This window comes from Sciurus carolinensis, chromosome 4 (genome assembly GCF_902686445.1).
Source record: "Sciurus carolinensis chromosome 4, mSciCar1.2, whole genome shotgun sequence".
NCBI classification, from domain to species: domain Eukaryota; kingdom Metazoa; phylum Chordata; class Mammalia; order Rodentia; family Sciuridae; genus Sciurus; species Sciurus carolinensis.
The window spans coordinates 71,359,730-71,380,017 of NC_062216.1; the positions used below are offsets into that span (position 1 = coordinate 71,359,730).

The following is a 20,288-nucleotide window of genomic DNA, read 5'->3' on the forward strand; positions in this document are numbered from 1 at the left end:
AGATACAGAGAGTGATACAGAGAGAATTTGTCATGTTTCATTATGGGCCATCATGAGAACCCCTGTGCAGCACCCACCAGGTGCCAGGTGCTGTTTAGGCATGCACTGGGATGGCCCATTTGAATGTTACTACTGCCCTATGAAGACTCTCTCCCGTGGCAAGGACAGGAGCAGTGGGAGAGCTGCTGTCATTTCTGTAGTCTCAGATAGTCTCATGAACCAATGGGTCACCTTATAAATATCTACACTGGTCTGGAAACCAAGACCCCAGTGAGGAAGAATGGAGTCATTCCTACTTCCACCTAGCCCCTCGGGTCTTCTTCAGTAAAGATACCCCAACAAATGCTTTGACTTTTCCCTCAAGGTCTTTCTTTTAGCATTTACCTATCCAGTGATGATTATGTGCCAGGCTCTGAGCACAGGGAGTACAATGGTGAAGAAGCCAATAAGCTTCCTGTCATGTGAAGCTTATGCTCTAGAGGGAGACAAATAAGAGCATTTTAGAGAGTTGCGCATATTAAAGGAAATGGAGAGAGATGAGAAGAAAAGAGGGTAGGAAGACTTGTAGGTGGAGTAATCAAGAAAGAGTTCTAAAGAGGTGACCACTAAGCTGTGACCTGAAGGATCAGGGCCAGTACAGAGCAGCTAGCAGTGTTCCAGGTGCTGACAGCAAGAGGGGCAAGATAGACCTAAGGCTGTACAGGAAGAGACAGGGCCAAGTGACAGGAGATGAAGTAGGGGCTAGTTTATGTGGGGCCCTGTAGGCTGCACCAGGGAAAACCATGTTAGGTTTTGAGAAGGGAAGGGATATAGTGAAATAAAATTTTAAAATCACAGAGAATAAGCTGTGAGGAAGATGGGGAAGGGGGACAAAGTGGAAGCAGAGAGGTAAAGTGGGAATGGACTGAACAATCTTAGGTTGGAACCTGGACAATGCAGTCAGATCTGGGATAGGTTTGAAAATGGAATAGACAATATTCACTAATATCTAGTGGTGAAAGAGGGAAAGGGATCCAGAATGACACTTGAGTTTTGGTATGAGCATTTGAATAGTTGATGTTGCCTTTTCTTGAGTTGGAAAAAAAATGAAAGAAAAGTAACAGGTGTGGAGGAAAAATCAAGAGGTCCAAGTTGGACACATCAAGTCATTGGTCCCCTATGCATTTGTCTGCCTAAGTCATGACCCTAGGAGCTAGAAGATGGTATGAACTGAGAATCCTTCTTCAAAGTATCCAGCTAGCTTTGAGGAATCAGAACCTCAGGCAAGTGGGGGCATCAGGGCCATATAGTCAGACCAGGTGATTCCCCAAGTCTTTTTCTAAGACCAATTTCTGATCTTTTGTGTTCTATAGTGCAACTCACAAGGCTATGATGGAGAATAGATGATAGCCCTGGCTGGAAACCTGAATACCTTTCTGCCAGGAGTTCCCAAATAAGTGAGTTTATCTCTCTGAGCCTTGGCATCTTAATCCGCTCCCTCTTTTTTAACCTTTTTTAACAATAATGTTTAAAATCAAGAGGTCCAAGTTGGACACATCAAGTCATTGGTCCCCTATGCATTTGTCTGCCTAAGTCATGACCCTAGGAGCTAGAAGATGGTATGAACTGAGAATCCTTCTTCAAAGTATCCAGCTAGCTTTGAGGAATCAGAACCTCAGGCAAGTGGGGGCATCATTAAAATGCATTTATTTACAAAATCACTTATGTTGACTTATGTAATTTCAACAAGTAAAGTATTTAGTGAAAAATTGTGGTATACAAAGTACTTGTCTCTAGAAAAAATATCTTATTTATAAATTGAGCAACAAAGGTATTTCTTTTAATTAAATGCAGATTTTAGAAAAGCATTCATTATGTAGTGCTGCCATAATAAGAATTGATCTCCTAGGAATTTCTCAAGTATCCAGTGAAATAAAGAGGTGAACTATAATTATTTCAATCATATTCAGAAAAATCTAATGTATTTACTTTCTTGTTGAGTCTTTGCCAGTTTGATCTTTTTGGCTTTGGTGGTTAACTTCTCAGTGACCCTTCTTTTCCTGAGGTTGATTAACCTTGGCTTGTCTATCTTCCTCTGTTCATGATCACAAGAAAGGACTTTGAGTTTTCAGGAATGCTTCTTTTTAATTTTGGTATACTGACATCCTAAGTCCTAAAATGGCACCTTTCTTAAGCATTTGCTGTGAAGGCCCAGAGAAATAAAGCCCAGGAAGCACCAAGCAGAGTATAAGGCTCAAACACTATTACAGTATATCAAGGTACACTATGTGAGACAGCATATCAAGGTACACTAGTGGAGAGGTGCCAGTGGGTTACCCGAAAACTCCAGACAAAGCCCTCTTGGAAAGTCAAGAATGAGCATTCCAGCATCACTGGGGGTGGCGATGTCCCCTGGAGTTACTGAGGGTCACCTCCCTCTGGAGAGGTTGAAATAGTGTGTCACCAGGTCTGTTATGTTTTGCAGGTTTAAGAATTCAAGATATGTGCTCCTAGGGAGGGTTTCCAGGGAGAGAGGAGAGCCCTTGTTCTTGTAACTGTGTTGAAGTCATCCTGGAGATGAAGGGGGAGGTGTGCATGTGTGTCCCATAGTGGAAACCCTGGTGGCAACAGCCCCTTGACTGAGCCTCCCTGAAGGAGAAGGTCATCCTTCCTTGAAGAGCACAGAAGTCTGTCTATAACCTGCAACATGGAGGGGCCATCTCAGCAGTGGTCCAGCTTTTTCTGTGGGATGCCATCCTCCAGTGTCCAACTGCAACATGGTATAGTAATGCAACCTGAAGGACTGAGAGTTGTTCACATCACAAGTGGCTCCCTGTTCAAGCATGGATGTTGGCTTCACCCCTTCTACTACCCAGCAGGAAAGAGAATCCAGCTCCAATGGGTCAAAGGACATGATTCTAAGGAAGAAGTTACTTATAGCAGTGAAGGGACAAGGAGAGAAAATGGCATCACAGGAATCCAAGGAGGACCAAGGAGGAGGGCTCAGCCTGCAGGAGCTATGATTCTGAAGGGAGGCAGGTCTGCCAGAGATGTGGTAAAGTCAGGGAGAAGGAGGGAAGAAATACCTTAAATTCCCTAGCCAGGTGGAGAAAGAATCTGGGGAGAAGAGGTGGCACAGAGATTGACCACCACAGCTCTTTTCCTTCCTGGCTGGTCAAAGTCTCCAGGTTCTTAGCAAATTCAGAGGGGAGGAATATGTGGGATGTCTTGCTGATAGGAGAGATGAATGCTTTAGGGATTAAGTGGGAAAATAAAAGATGTGATCGTAGTGATTGCTCAAATTGAGAAAGACTCCTGAGCAGTTAGTCTAAACTATTGTAAGTAGAGTGTTACGTATGATGGTTTCATTGCAGAGGTATGAACAGCTCTAAAAACGTGGAATGTAACCATGATCATGTCTCTCTCTCTCTCTTTTTTAATTATAACAGTCTTCTCTCCAGAAAACATCTCAATAATTTATGCCAACATCATGGAGGGGCCTTTAGACAATGGCAGAATCCCCTCACACACCCTTCCACAGCCTCCACAAATAAGGCAGCCTAGGTTCCCAGCTCTGTTGCCTAAGGCCACCCATGAGTCAGGAGCTGATGGTAGAGGAAGAAGGGAAGGGAATATATTCCTGCAAACCCAAATCTCAGGCCAGATTTAAGATTCCTAGCACTTTGGGCATCCCACATAATGTCTCACTCCAGCCCATGCTCAGCCCCTTGCTCTGGAGCTCTGCTCCTGGGCAAGCTCACTGCAACTTTCTCACCCCTGTCCAGGGCCCTCAGTCCAATAAAGCCAACATTTTCACCCTGCAAAACTCCAAAAGCACACATTGTCTACATTTGATGGAAAATTAGATCCATCCACATACACCCCAAATGTGCTTTTTTTAGAAAGTTTTGATGCCCTGACAGTCATTTGTATCTTTGGTATTGGTTTTTCCCCTTCCTTTTTCCTTTCTTCCCCCTCTCTCTCCTCATTACTAATATACTGCCTTTTTCTGAGGGCAGCTAAGATCAGGAAGACATGTTTTAGAATCAAGACTTCCTGGTGGCAATTTCTTCAAAATTCCTTTCATTTTTAAAACTTAATAAAGTATGTGGGACCCCTAAGTCTATAGATCCTCAATACCTCCTCATGTATGCAGGCCTATGAGGCAGGTGGCTGAACTTAGAGAGTGCTCCCAAGGCTGTCCTCTCTGCATGGAGCATCTGATCCACTTAGTTGTCACTGTTCCCTGAGACATCCGACCACCTGTCATCCACAGGTGAATACATTACATTTTAAATCTCCTGGATCCTTTGTCATATTTTCTTTTGTTTTCCTAACAAATTTAAGATTTCCTGAGGAACAAGGACAGCTTCTAGACAGTCAAGTATCAGAGTGTTAGCAAGGACACTGAGGCCAGACTCACTACTCACTACCTGTGACCTGGGGACTATTGCTTACCTCTCTTCTGTTATCTCCCTTGGTCTCAGTCTTCTCATTTTCAAAATGGAAGTGTTAGGATTACTTACGCCATTGGGGTTGTTTTGAGGATTAAATATGCAGATGGTCCCCAATTTATGCTGGTCCAACTGGCAATATTTCAACCTCATGATTGTGCAAAAGCAATACTCAGGAGAAACTATACACTGAGTTTTGGATTTTCACCTTTTCCAGCACCCCACAAACCACCCAGTACTTTATACACCATTTTAAAAGGAAGATGAAGTGGAGGAGGAGGAGGGGGAGGAAGAGGAGGAAGAAAAGGAGCTGCAGAGCTGGGGTTAGAGAATGATGCCTATGAGGCAATCCTTTGGCATCTGACAATTCAGCATAGAAGCCTGTTGCCAGCCCACACTCCTACCTCCTGCCTCTCACTAGCAAAATTCCCCAAGCTAGAGTAAGGACAGGTCCTCTTCCAGACCAAGCATGACCTTTGTTGACCATAAGAGCCTGTAGTTTTCAGAAAACCTGCTTCCAAATATGTTGCTCAGAAGCCTCTTCCTTGAAAAGCACAGTAGGACCCTGGGTGCTGACCCAAGGGGGAAACAAGCCTCAAGCTGGTCAGCTTGGTTTCTGCTTCCTTGTCTCATGTCCCAGGCTCCCACCACACCTGAGCCTATCCTATTTGCCTGTGTGTCTGATATCCTGATGTCCAGTCCAGCTCTTGCTCACTTCCTTCCCCAGGATCTGGATCTTTTCTCTATAACCACCATCAGTTACCCCTCCAAAAATGTAGTGGTTACTACCAACCACTAGGGATCAGGACAGACCTCTTTCCCCCAATTCCCTGGAGTCCTTGCCCCTGTAGACACCAACTCCAATTACTGATGCTTCCTGAAACTGGCCACACACTTGTACTCTGGCAGCCTTGGTTGGCCAGGTTCCCTCTCTAACAAGGCTTCAGAGCTTTACCCATTCCGTAGTCACCCCCAGTTTTAGTCTAGCCCCATTTCGCCAGTGCTGCACTGCCTCTGGACTATAGGGAGCTTTGCACCCAAGCTCATTACCACTGTCACTGTGGAAGTTGGGGAGAAAATGATAGTTCTTATCTACCACTGCTGAGTTGATTACTTTCAAGGCATTTAACAATTTTTGTCTTTAGTCATAAATATTTGGGGCAAAGATGAACCTCAGATAGGCCTGATGCCTGGGCCTGTGGATGGATAGTCCCAGGAAATTGGTCTTCATTACTTAGCCTTGCAGGAAACTCTTGGGAACTTGTTGGGGTTGTTTACACCAGCTGTTTGCACCTGGTAAGTAAAGCACAAAGTCACAGCCTCCTCAACTATCAGGAGATCTGGGGCAGGAAGCCAGACGGGTATTAAACCCAGCGTGAGAATGGCCAAGGAAGCCCCTAAGCCTGGCAGACTTCTTATTCCATTAGGTGGCATTATTCACAGTTTTATGTCCCTGCAGGGGCCTGTGGGGACCCTGAAACTATACCTCTGCTTAAGAGTACACTGGGTAACTCCTTTGTATGATAATCTGTTAGTGTGAGTGTTCTTTGACAAAAGGAAACTTCAAATCCTCTGATACCCCCATTGTATCTATCAGTCACTCTCCTATTGGGACAACTTTGTCACTGTCTTGTTCTTCTCAAAATTTCCTCTAATCCTTTTGCAGGCAAGAAGAGTCAAAGTAGTGAATACTCACGGCAGCCTCTACTGGGGCTTATGGGATACCTAAGCTGTGGGCATTCCTTGAAAAAAAATTCTTGATTGCATGAGTGTAAGAGAGATGTATTTCACCAATAATTTCCACAAACATGTGCTAAGATCCACCATGAGCCAGGTACTACAGGACATATAAAACAAATAAAACACAGTCACTGCTCTCAAGAATCTTGCAGTCTGATTGGCACAAGTGATAGAGACTTGTCCTGCACACAGGATGGCCATGAACTTCCACACATGTTCCAACTCTTTCATCATTAGACTGATTCTAGCCAGTGAAATGGGAGCAGAAGGGACTGATGATGCTTCTAGAAAGAGGCATCTGATAACATCTATAGACCTTCAAGTTTTGGTTCCTTGACATTGTGTTCCCACAGCATTCATCAATCTGAGTCATTGAGTGGCAGCAGGCACACTGGACATGTAGTATGAGCAAGAACACCTAGGCCACTTTATGTTATGTGACCCAAGATTTGAAGATGATTTATGACCCTAGCATGGCTGAGTCTATTCTAATGCGGGGAACACATGCAAATATGAGCAGTAAGATAAAACAGCACATGACTCACATCCAAGGATTAGTGTAGATAAAACCCTCCAAGTTTATTCCCACCACTAGTCTTTGTCTTTGATGTTCTGTCTTCCTTGGGTGCTCCCTCCAGATCCCGTGTGGATGATTCCCTCCTGTCACTCAGGTCTCACAACATTACCACCTTGAAATACCTTTCCTGACCATGCAGGGCCCCATCACATCACATCTTTCTTTTACTCTGTGAAATATTCTTGTTCACTGTCTTTCCCTCACCACAATGATAACATAATTACAGCAGGGTCTGAACTCTTATTAGTACTGTGTTCCCCAAATAGTACTTGGTAAAAAGTAGGCACTCCATGAACAACTGATAGATGAATATGTGAATGAAAGATCTATGCTACAGAGTTCAGAGAAGGAAGAATATAACCGAGGGCTGACTGTCCATGGATGAGGAAGTTTTGAGAATACTTTATGGGGAGGGTCATTTAAGGTGGTCAGAGTAGCTACAGCAACACGAGCCAGGCACAGGGGTGGGAGCTCAGAGGGTGACCTAGAGTGACTGTAATTTGAGTGGGTTGGTCAGCGTGCAGGAGGACAGTGGGGGAAAGGTGGTTGAGAGCCTAAAATGCAGGTTTATATCTGTCATAAGAGCAAAGGGTAGCTCTTTGAGGAGCCTGAATAGGGGTGATGTCCCCAAATTCACTGTTAAAGAAAGGGTGACTGGGTAAGGATTTCTAAGAGATAGGACCATAGAGAGAGGCTGAAGACAAAAGCATAAATATCCATCAGGGTATGAAATCATCCACCAGGGTAATGATTTATAGATAGAGGATAGAAAGTGATCCATATGAAGGAAAAATCCATAAAACTTGGACCAGAAAATTCCCTGCTGCCCAATGCTATACAATTGAGGGATGGGAAGGAAGAGGAATTCAAAGATTCTTCCACTGGATTCTTAAATTTAGTGATCTCCTACTACACAATAGCACCTCTCTGAGCACTCTGGGAGCATCCAGTATACGAGAGATCAGAGCAACAACCCAGAACAGGGCCCATGTGGGTTCCTGAGGAGAGACCCAAAGTAACACTTCCAAATAGACAATAGGAAACTTATGTCAAAATAACATAAAAAGTAGCCACATTTTAGAGGTAGACTCTGAGTTTGAATCTTAGGAAAATGAGGATATAATACTTTCTTTATAGGCTATAGTTTTTCTGAAGACAAAATGTGCTAAAAGAAAAATTTTGTAGTTTAAAAACACATTTCAGTATCAGTGCCACAAAGAAAAATATGTACACATTAGAATTCCATACCTTTTCCAGTTTGCAGACTTTTTTTTTTTTTATGGAGGATGGGGCATTGGCTTGACAAACTGAAGTATCCTGACCTTTTTGGTTGATTAGGGGAGTGCTACTAGAAACAGCAGATATAGCTCTCCAGAGTGGGAACTCGTGTATGGCCATTTTGTTTATGATGTTAAACAAAAGAGTGTTAAACACATGGAAAGTGTTCATTAAGCTCTTGTTAATGAGTTCTAATGGTTGATCACTATCTTCCATCTTTACAACTAACTGGAGCTGTGTAAGAAAACTCCAATGAAGGGCAAGAAGAAGTTTCTACATCATCAACTCCTGCTTCTTTCTACCTCACTTCCTGTCCATGCACTCAATAATATCCCTTATATTAGGTCTTTCTGCCTCTCTCTATTCTATTGCTTTCTGTACCCTGACCTGAATAATTTTGCAAGCAAATATCTCCAGCACATCACATTCTTAGAAAACTCCTCAATAGTACTGGGTTGGGGCCAGGTGTAGGGAACTGAGACATTTCTTTCCACTCTTGATGTTCCTCCATTGGAGAGGTATGGTCAGTTGTAACACCTTAGCTTGTCTCCCCACCTCACTTATTTCTCCTCTTCAGTGAGAGAAAGGGGAGTAACTTGTTGTTTTGGTAAGTCTGGAAGGTGACACTGGCATTCCTTGCCAGTCAGCTATCTCTGCCTTTCCTTTGGAACAAAGGGTCAGCAGAAAACAAGTGTTCTGTGACCTTTCATGTCTGCCTATGCACCCTGTCCTTCCATGGAAAGGATAAATCTGTCAGGAATTTGGTACTAGGAAGCTTACTTGGCTTTCCTATAGAGCCACTTTCTTCAGTGTAGACTTTTTTAGTTTTAAAGCTCACATCTTGACTTGTGTCTACTTCTGCCTTTGTTTTATAGAAACAGAAATAGAAATAGAACTCCTGGCTCAGTAATCAAACCAGGAAGATGGTACTCCTTATCAGATTCACCTTTGAACTCTAGCAAATACTCTTCATTTGCATATAAAAATAAATACAGAGTCCTGAGGCTGGAACTTATAGGCTTCCACTGAAAAATAAAGCCAGGCATTGGCCAGCTCCCTGGGCCCAGTTTCCTACCCCTGGACATGCCATGGGTCCCAGAGCAGCCACCACACTGTGATGCTATGGCTTCCTAGACATGCATCATGCTCTTTTTCCTGTATTCTAAGCTTGGTTCTTCCTGTTCTACTGGTATTAAGATCCACCAAAATTCTCTTAGTGGTCCAAGTGGCCCACATGCCTCCTCTCTGAGGGCCCTTCCTGAACCTAAGGGATCTGATCTCTCCCTTCAGTGCCACACTTCCCTTTGTGTCCTTTTCCAGGAACCTTTCACTCCTCCTGCCCACTCCCTCCTCCCTACACACATGCCCACCCAACACTACTTTTCTGAACTCTTCATTTAGGTAGGTCTCTCTATCTCCAAGACTTTCCTAAGCTCCCTGGAGTATTAGATGCTCCTCCTAACTGCTCCTACAGATTCCTGTACAGTAAGTTGCTAAATAAACTGAATTAAATTTTTTTCTCAAGAATCTTAGAAGGAATGCAGATGATATTTATAATTATGCAGATACTTAACACAGAAAATACTTATAACTCTGTAGTGTCAGACCTATACCCTAGATACACATGCCTAGACCCACATGGAAGTCAGAGGTAGGTGCCACTATGTGTAGTCTAAGAGGAAAGATATGCTGGGGAAAGTCACCAACAGAATAACCTTATGGAATTCTCTGGTCTTCTTGGGAAGGCTCATTTTATTGAGGGTCTAGCTTCTGACTGGTCAATAATAAGGGACTCTTCACTTAACTTTTCTATGAGGTGAGCAAGAGGCTGGGACTCCCAGCCCTTACCATCAAAGGAGAAATTCCTAATTTCAAGAAAGGAAGGGTACATTCAGGCCACCCAGAATACAATGAGGAAAGGGTCTCAACTCTCAGGCCTCCCCCATCTAATAAGTGCAAATGCCAATGTGTGATGCTCAGGCAACAGCAGGTCACAGCTCAAATGACAAGTCTGCATGTTGAGACCACTGCATTTTTCTCACTAGTTTGAAGCTTGGGAAGTTTGATATGCCTCTTTGAAGTCTGCTCAGTGCCTGGGGAATGCGTGAATTTTCTGGGATAGATAAGACCCTCTGGGGCTCAAGTATCAGAAGGCTTTCCTCCACTTTATAAATGCTTCTGGGAAAATGAGGAGAACTAAAACTCTAATTTTCAACAGGAAGTGTTGAATCTACCTTGCTAGAAAGAACAGACCCCGTGGATTATCCTTAGGGGATGGTGATTTCCTGTCACATGAGGCAATCAACATGGGCCAGAGGACTAGCAATCAAGCATGCGACAGGAAGGATTCCCATCTTTAGGGAAAGTCATTTGGTGGGCCCTACAAGTACAGAGGTATTGCACTTCCTCATTCTTCTAATTAAAAGGTACTGTACAAAACATCCTGTTCCCGTCCCTTTTTTCATATGGAGTCATTACCACAGGACACCTTCCACACATTGGAATGATCACATTCAACAAGCCCCAAGACAAAAACACAGGATTGGCGACACAGTACCAATTTTGGTAAGCCACTTGGCCACGGCACCATAGATCTCATCCAGGATGAGGATGACCACGAGGTTGATGATGACTGCTGTTGCTGTCACTGTCACCCGGACATTGGAGCGTGTAGCTTTGTTGAGAGACAGAGCAGCTGCAGTTGTGATCCGATACACAATGACCCCAAAGACAATGGAGAACGTCAGGGCAATCTGTTCATAAAAAACAGGGAGAGGCACACATCAACAAACAATTATTGAGCACATACTATTTGTTCAGCTAAAAGTACTATTTGCTACATAAGTTGGTATTAAGCTACAATTCCTTAGTGAGCAATAAGGAAACTGTAAACCCAACAGTTCTTATACAGAATTCCAAATATAGCTATATTTTCCAGGGGAGAGTATCTTTAGTTTTAAATGAGATTCTGAATATTCTAAAACACACACACACACACACACACATGCGCACACACATATGCACAAACAAATCTGGAAGAAAACTGTGCAGTGTACAACACCCTGTGATTTCTTTCATTAGGTAAATTTCAATCAATCGAATATAGAGATAAGATGAACTACTTTTAAACAATAATACATGATATGTAAGAATGTATTAAAGTACTAAATAAAGAACTTAGTTGCTAAAGGAACTCAGTACAGGGGAGTAAGCAGATCTGGTTGACCAGGGAATATTTATGGGGGAAGTGGGATTTGAACTAGACCATCCATGAGAGGAAATAGGGAGTCACAGAAGCTGTTTGAGCTACAAAAGGATGACCTACAGCTTGGTGGTTATTCCCTGAGTAAGGTTACTCCAAGAGGAAAAAAAGGAGAAAAATCAGGAGTGATATTTTCAAACTCAGTCCTCAGGATGATTTCTCTACCAAGTGACTTGAAATGGGAGAAGCAGATTTGTCATTTGGTGCACAAATCTCTGGTGGCTATGTTCCAAAAAGAAAAGTACCAGCCACTTGGCCTCCAAGGTTCCCCTATTTCCTATTTCTAGAACTAAGAATAATAAGGGACTCTTCTAGACCTACATCAGCCAAGAGTCCCACTCTTTTCCTATACCCCCAACTCTCCTTCCTCTCCCCATCACAACCAAGGAAGGACCATTTACAGGATGCTGTGACAAGAAAGTACCCTGGTAAGCCTCTCCAAGAGAGCAGCGGGAGGAAAGGCAACTGCTAGGTGCATCCTCTGCTCAGAGTGAATTCTAATTTACTTCAGTCAATTGAAGCCTTTTCAGCACTCTTTCTGCAAATGAAGTTGTTGGAGTCTTATTTCCTCTAGGGAACAGGGGACAGTGGCACTAGCTATGGAGGCTAAATAAGAACTGTGAGCAGAAAAAAGGGGCAGGTAGAAGTTTCTGAAAGCAGAAACTGTGCTGGACTACACATTCTGGAGGGGAGGGAAGGAAAGAGAGGAGGGGCTCAGGCTTGGGCAGGGCTTCACAGGCAGTGTGAATGACACTCTGGTGGGCTGGGAATGGGTTGCAGATGTGTCCAAATACGGACACAGTCAGGCCTCCAGGGAGTGCTGGCTATGCTGAAGCTGGGGGTACTGGTGGCAGACTCAGCTGTTTATCCTATTGTGCTTTATAAATATTAGTATTTGCCCTGTGGACCATGGTGTGAGAAAGAAACCCTTACTAAGAAAGGCAGGAAGGTGGTGTTCTCCGGGTAAAATGTGTGTGTGTGTGTATGTGTGTGTATACGTGCTGGGGAGGATAGATGGAGAAAACACTTCGTGGGAGGCTCCTCTTCAGATACAGGGAGGGGGTGGGAGCAACAGAGACGCCAGCCTGCAGGACGAAGGAGGGATGACTACCATGTAAGTGGGAAAACCTGGACATGACATCACCCTTCTCCAACAATGTAGACATTTCACTTCCTGCTCCTCTGGGATTGTCACCGCCAGACAGTAAGGGCCTGGAAAATGTGGTGTGAGATTCTTTTCCTCCAAAATCACTTTTGCAGTGAAGACCAGTGATGGAAGTATTGATGAAGCAGTGGAGGTCAGGTCACTGAGGAGGTTCGTGTGTGTACACATTTGGGGTTGTGATTGGGGGAAAGACTGAAGAAAAAAAAAATAGCAAAAACATCCTTTGCTTTAGGGTCTTGCGGGAGGAACATGGAGGACCCAAAGGGGAAAAGACAAGCTGCTGGGCTTCTCTAAGAGGCCTGGCTGCTAGAGTGGGGAACAAAAGAATACCCTTACTTGCTACTCAAAGTGTGGTCCATGGACAAGATCAGTTGTACCAGCTGGAGGATTGATAGACATGAAAAATTTCACATATAACTCTAGACCTACTGACTTGAAATTTACATTTAAACAAGATCCCTATTCAGGTTCAAAAGGACTATGGTGCTTTAGGGAAGCCCTCTTCATCCTCACCCTCACTTTCCCCCTAGTCCTCCAACACCTTCTCCCCAGTCTCTGATTATTCTTTGTAGCCTTAACTTCTCTGGTCTTTGTTTACTCTCCCATGAAAGAAATCTGCTTCTGAATCTCCCCTCTGCTATTTCCAAGAATATCTCTAGCTTCTGCAGAGTTTTTAAGCTGTGCAAGCTTGAAGAGCACCAACTCAGCCTGTGATCATTTTGCAGACCAAGAAGCAGGCATGGAAAAGAGAAGGGATCTGCTCAAGGCCACAGGCATGGACTACAATCCTAGTCTCCTGGTTCATGGTAGGAATTAAAGAATTTTCACACTCAGGGATCATTCTCATACAGGATTTGGTCTTGTACAAAAGAAAACTGAGGCCCAAGAAGCAATAGTCTGATTAATTCAAGGCCTGGAGAGGACAGGGCAGAGCTGAGATGGTAAGGGTGATAACACCACTATCATCAACAGCTGACCCATGTGCCTTCCTGATGCTGTTATTCAATGCACATCTGTACCTGCAATGACCAAGCAGGATATGCCTTTTATAAATGAGATTTAGTGATGATCCAAGATTTGAGCCCTGCTTTATAGATCCCAAGTCTACAATCCCACCCTGACATTAAAACTCAGGTCTTTTGGCACTAAATTCATTACCACGGTCATTGCTTGTGTCTATATGATATGATTGATTTCATTTATTAAATACGACAAATTTTTTTTTGACCAGCTGTTGTATAAACCACTTCACTGGGTATATTATTGCATGTTTGTGATCAGTCTCCTACAAGTAGGTTAAAAGAAGATTGATTTGGGCTACATTCTATGGCTTATGCCATTTTGGTGTGGAGGCAGCTTGGTAAAGATTTGCTTATTCTCAGGTATGGGTGACCTGGCTGCCTTGCACATGGTCACATTAGCCCAGTTCCTGTGACCTTTAGTGTTTCAATCCCATAATTTGACCTCTGGAGCATAAAGAATTATACCACAATGTAAGCCCGGCTACAGATTCCAGAATACTATTTGACACTACAAAAAAGGAAGAAGAAATAGCTTCATCCCTACACTCCAGGACTTCTACTCTGAAGCAAAGTTGAGAAACCACTGCACACATACAACAGGGTAACCCTAGTAAGAGCTAATCAGAGTCACAGGCCTCAGTTCGTGAGCTTCTGGTAAGCTCTTAGCAGAGAAAACTCTGGAAAAAGTTTGAGATGGATTCCTGTGGGAAAGGCTTAGAGGAAAGAATAAGGAAGAGGAAGAACTTTCCAGAAAAGAAGGGAGAAGCACATAGGAATGCTTAAAGCAGAAGCAACCTCTGCTGATCCAGTGGGAGAGTGTCCAACGTCCAACCTAGGACACACACACACACACACACACACACACACACACACACCCGTCATGGGTTCATCACTGACATAGTAAGCTCTGCCTGACATCCACTTAAGTAATTTGTTTTCTTCCTTAGTCATTCATTCTAACATGTCTGAAGCACTTCCTATCTACCAGTCACAGTTATAGGTGTCAGGGATATAGTAGAAAAAGAGAAAAAAAGTTATAAGAAGAAATACAAAATGTTCAATGAACATATGAAAAAATGATCAATATCATTGGCCACCAGGGAAATGTAAATCAAAACCACAATGAGACACTATCTCACTCCAGTTACAACAGCTATTGTCAAAAAGAAAAAAAAAAAAAAAAAAAAAAGAAAGAAAAAAGAAAAAACAATAATTGTTGGCAAGATTATACAGAAAAAAGAGCTCATACATTGTTGGCAGGAATGCAAATTAGTACAGACATTATTGAAAACAATATGGAGGTTCATAAAAGAAACTAAAAATAGAACTACCATATGCTTCACCTAACCCACTCCTGGGTATATATCCAAAGGAAATGAAGTTGGCATACAAGAAATACCTGCATGCCCATGTTTATTATGGCACTATTGACAATGTATAAGATAGGGAATCAGCCTAGGTGCCCTTCAGCATATGAAAAGATAAAGAAAATGTGGTAAATATACATAATGGAGTATCATCCAGTCATAAAGAAGAATGAAATCCTGTCATTTATAGCAACATGGATAGAACTAGAGGATGCCATGTTAAGGAAAACAAGTCAGACACAGGAAGACAAGTGTCACATGTTCTCTCTCATATGTGGAAACTATTAAAAAGAAAAGTCAACCTGAAAGCAGAAGAGAGATCACTGGAGACTGGGAAGGGAGTGGAGAACCAGGGTGAGGGTGGAAAAGTAGCTGAATAAGACCAAAGCACGCTGTATGCATGTCTGAAAATACCACGCTGACTCCTATTAATATATGTCACTAATGTGTTAATAAAAATTTTACAAAAGAAATTATGGCTGAAATTATTGTTAATCTTCTAGTGGGGAAAGACAGACAATAACCAAATAAATAAATAAAATATATAATAACTTCAATGTGATAAAAACTATAAGGACAAATGGGTTAAAACAGGAGTATGGGGATAGTTTGCAATTTAAATAGGTGCGGTTGAGAAAGGCCCAGTGAGAAGGGGACCTTTCATGAAGCACTTGAAGGAAGGAATGAGAGGGAAGGTGTTCTGGCAGATGGTGGCTGGCACAGAGTGAGCGAGGGGAGAGTCGGGTGGGAGATGGGTGGGCAGTGACGAGGGTCAGCCCTGTGCATTGGTTTCTACAACCCAGGAGATGGGAAGCCACCAGAAAGTTCAATACAGATGAGTGATAGATTTGAATTAGGTTTAAAAAAAGTAAAACCCAAGGTGCCGATGATTTGCAAAGGCCAGTGCAAAAGCAGGGGATGATATAAGAGGCTATTGCAGCCATCCAAGGTTCCTCAGGATATAGGTGTAAGTAAATGATCACACTGGGCATTAGAGGAAAGCTTAGGCTGCAGAAGGACTTGGCCGCTGACTATCCCCTACCTTATCAAAAGAAAACAGGTCGGCAGAGTAGAAGGAAGGGGCCAGGAGGAGGGAGGCAGGGAGGGAAAGTACTGGAATATTAAACTGACCAAATTATATTGTCAGTGTGTGCGTGCATGAATATGTAACAATGAAGCCCACTATTATGTATAATTTCAATGCACCAATAAACAAAATTAATCATGAAAAGAGAAAACAGAGTTAAAAATTAACCCCAGGTCAGTAAACTTAGACCAGAAGGCTAGAGGACTGGACTTTAGAGGGAGGATTCAGAGGGTGCTACCCCCTAATCTTCCACTCCCAGCCCTCACTCACACATCCCAGGCTCAACACTTGCTCATACAAGATGGGGAACCCCAAACACAGTATGATTATCAGTTAATTCTTGGTACCTGAAGCAGAATCTTGCATTCCTCTCAAGATTAGGAGTTGAATGGGTTGAAAAGGAGTGCTTTTTCTTTTTAAAAAAGAGGTTATTGCATATTATTTCTAAACAACACAAAAAAAATTCCCACCCTCCAGTTTAGCTTTAGAAGGTCTCTATGTAAGTAAAAAAAAAAAAAAAAAAAATAGACCTTTCAAGATGATCTGGCATTGACCTAGTTTTCAGTATTTATCAGATGGTGGTCAGTGACTGATGATGGTATGTCCCAGGTGTTTTCCCAGACAGTAGATAAGCTAGTTTCATTCTCTTCTACCTTGATTTATCAGTTACATCTGATGTAATGGATTGCCCTGCTCCTTAGTACACTTTCTTGACCCCCAACTCTCTCCTAGCTGTTCCTTTTCAATCTTCTTTCTGGCTTTTCCCTCTCACGTTCCCAAACTATAACACTGTACTTTCCTGGAACTGTCCTTGGACCTCTTCCCTATTGACCTTCACTCCCCTGGTGATCTCACGCAATTTCATGTCTTTAAATATCCATAGCCTATGGATGAGATGCTGAGCTCTAGAGTCGCATCCATTCATGAGAACAACTCCAGAATTTCTCTCCAGCCTAGTAAGGGTTATGTGCAGTTTTTTTGGTTGCTAAGAATAGAAACATAAAGCCATGCTCCTTGTCTTTTCATTTTACAGTGACAAGATCAAATTCTTTCAGGTCCAGTTTTGAAATGGAACTAGCACCTGACCCCTTTTCACTATCACCCCAGCTGGGCCACCACACTTCTTGAATTATTGCAGTAGCTTCCTATGCAATCTCCCTCTTCCTACCCCACTTTCCTAACAACATTTATCACTACATCAGAATGACCTTTCCGATGTCAGATTGGGTCACTCCTCTACAAAACTTACCCCTGGGGTTCCCATCTCACTTAGGTAAGCCCAGTCCTTGCTGTGGCCTATACGACCCATGCTTGGACTCTCTTTGATCTCTCTGACCACATCCCTTCCATCTCTCCCTTTCTCTAGGGTACTTAACTCCAGTCACATTCTAGTTACTGCTTGCTCTTCCTCTATATACCAGATCCCACCCACCTCAGGGCCTCTCCCTTCCCTGTTCCTCCTGCCTAGAATGTTTCCCCAGAATTCCCATGTGACTGGTTCTTTCCCCTCCTCCAGATCCTTGATAAAATCTCTTTAATGAGAACTTCCCTGACCAACCTATTTAATATATGCATATTGTGTATTTTTAAATTTTATTGTGAACATATGGACAAATTCCTTTTACACATACACATGCACACACAGCTGAATGAACAGAGCAAATTCCAATAAAACCCAGATCAACAGCCAGCATCTCTGCATGCTCTCCTCCCTGTCCCCCCGCATCCCACGCCAGCTCCCACTAGCTTCTCCTTTTAGGTCTGACCACACTGCTGAATTTTGTGGCAGTCATTTCCTTCCTTATCTTTATAGTTCTCTCCCATGGGTATGTATCCTTACCAACAGAGTTAGGATTGTCTCTTTCTGAACTTTGATTAGAATCAAACCACATCTATTCTTTCTATTTTGGTTTCTTTCACCCATGATGTTATGGATCACTATGAGTTTGTTCAATTCCATGACTATGTAGGACTTAATTGTATAAATATATCTCAATTTGTTTATCCATTCTAGTGGGGATAAGCATTTGAATTGATTCCAATTAGGGGTTATTATAAACTGTGCTTCCATAGACATTTTAGTACATGTATTTTGCTGTGCATGCACACAAGTTTTTCCAGGGCACATACCAGGAGTGGTAGTTCAGGCCATAAATTTCAGTTTTACTAGATAAAGTGACTATTTCTAATGTGTTTTTTATTAAAAATTTCCATTCCCACCAGCAGGGTATAGGAATTTCTTTTGATCTATATCTTTTCCAACACTTGTTATTAACAGACTTTTTAACAGCATATTATCTGTTGGGTATATGTGGTATTTTACTGTGGTTTAAATTAGAATTTCCATGATTACTAGTGAGACTGTATACTCTTTTGCAAGTTTATTGGCCATTTGAATTTCCTCTTTTATGAAGTATCTATCCAAGTATTTTTCTAATTTTTTATTGTATTGTCTTATTCCATTGGTTTATAATTCTTCATATGTTTTCAGGCTAAATTCTTTGAGTTACAGTATTGTGAATATATTTTCCCACTTTGAAGCAGTCACAGTCCCTGATTTCTATCTGCTTCATGTCCATAAAACCAGCAAAACCAAAGCCTAAATGTGCCTAGATGGGAAATTGTCCTTAAGGTAAAATTAGTATTGGGGTCAAGGTTCATTTCCTTGGTTCCCATTTCCATTTGGATTTCAACCTAGTGTTATTACTATTCTGCCAACCTTTCAAGGCTTTAAGAAGATTGGAAAATACATTATCCAAACATTTTCATCAATTTTGGCAAAATAAGATGTTACAAATCCCACCTCTACTAGAGATGAAAGTCTGTTTTACTTATTTACTTATTTATTCTCTGTAAATCTTTAAGGTAGAGATTATTTATTTATTGCTTTATTCAGTGACTAATAATAGTGCTAAGCATATAATTGCATGCATTAAGTATTTCTTGAATGAATGGATAAACTCTTGGACAGCAATATGCGTATTATGGGAGGTTTTGAAGAGCTAAATTAAACTTTATATCATTTCAGCTTTAACACACTGCAACTCACCACATATTCTTGAATAAATTCTACATGATTCATACTTAAGCAGTGAGAAGAAAACAAATTTAGACTGCTAAGCTTTGACAACTCTGCACTTCATCAGCAAAATGAGAAGTTGAATTAGACGGTGTCCAAGCTTCCTTCACTTCTTAAATGCCTGGGATTAGGATGTGGCTCCTGTCCTCTATAATCAAGATGAATAATAATCACAATTGTAAGCTCAAATCAGGGTCAGAGTTACCTCTGGCCATTGGGCCCAGAAAATTATGGTGTTTTTCCAGTCCTAATTTTTGGAATAAGTTATTCCTTTACCACCCTGCAACAAATGTGTATTCCAGCTTAGAAATGCTCTGAGATATAAGTGTACATTCTCCTTTGTAAAACTGAACACAAACACTTGGATACTGAAAAAAAAAATCTCCCCATAAAGAGGGACATGTGTGTTTGTGACTCTAACTTGGTCCTTTGATGTTCACCTTTCCTGAGGTCTTGTAGCTTAAGTTACTGTTGTCTTACCCAGCTTGGCTCCCAAGAATGAACTCCTTCTGCTGATCTGATTCCATTAGGAATCACAGGCTCCTCCCTCAGCTTTCCCTGACATAGCTGAGATGACCTGGTCTTGCAAAAAAGCTCTGCCACATACTGATCTCAGGTGATGGCCCCCATCACTGTGCTGCCTTCTTGTCTCCAGCCAACTACAGTGTGGCCTCGGGACACCTTGACTCCGCTGTATCAATCTCCACCATGGGATCTGGGTCTTCCATTCTGGCAGATTCACCCCTGGGATCTAGACAATCTTAGATAATCAATCCAAAATGGCCACATAATGGGATACAACTTCTGTGAGCAAGTAGGCAGATGGAAAGGGATTCCTTATTTCAAACTCTCCTTTTCTTGCACACTAAACCTGATCTTTGCTCTTTCTGCAAACCTAAACACCTCCTTTTGGCTTCTTCTCCCCCTCTTAATCCGTCCTCCTCCAACTTCGACTAGGCTAAAAAACCACCATACTGGTCCCCTGCGGCAGAGGCCCCTCTGGCCCCTGCTTCTCCATCTCTTTTGCCCCGTTCTGTTTCTGCTTCCATTCCGCTACCCAGTCCACCTAGTCCACCTAGGTCCTGCACACAAATTATAGCCCCACTACTGGAGGTGGCTGGCGTGGAGGGAGTAACCCTAACCAGCCCAACAGTCAGTGGCATGTCACAGTAAGGAGTATGATATAGCAGCCCCATTCCCCAAAAGTAGTGGGAGATAAAAAGCCCTAGGCAATTTCCCCTGCCTAGCTTTGCTGAAACCTACTTTGGAATGTAGACT

General features: G+C 42.5%; 1 protein-coding gene across 1 annotated transcript in view; it reads right to left on the minus strand.

Moving 5' to 3' along the window:
- Ano2 (anoctamin 2) overlaps window positions 1-20,288 on the minus strand; it is a 352,538-nt gene that overhangs the window by 63,636 nt on the left and 268,614 nt on the right. The window contains exon 15 of the mRNA XM_047550120.1: window positions 10,586-10,781. Coding sequence (XP_047406076.1) covers window positions 10,586-10,781 — 196 coding nt within the window. The remainder of the gene's footprint in view (window positions 1-10,585; window positions 10,782-20,288) is intronic.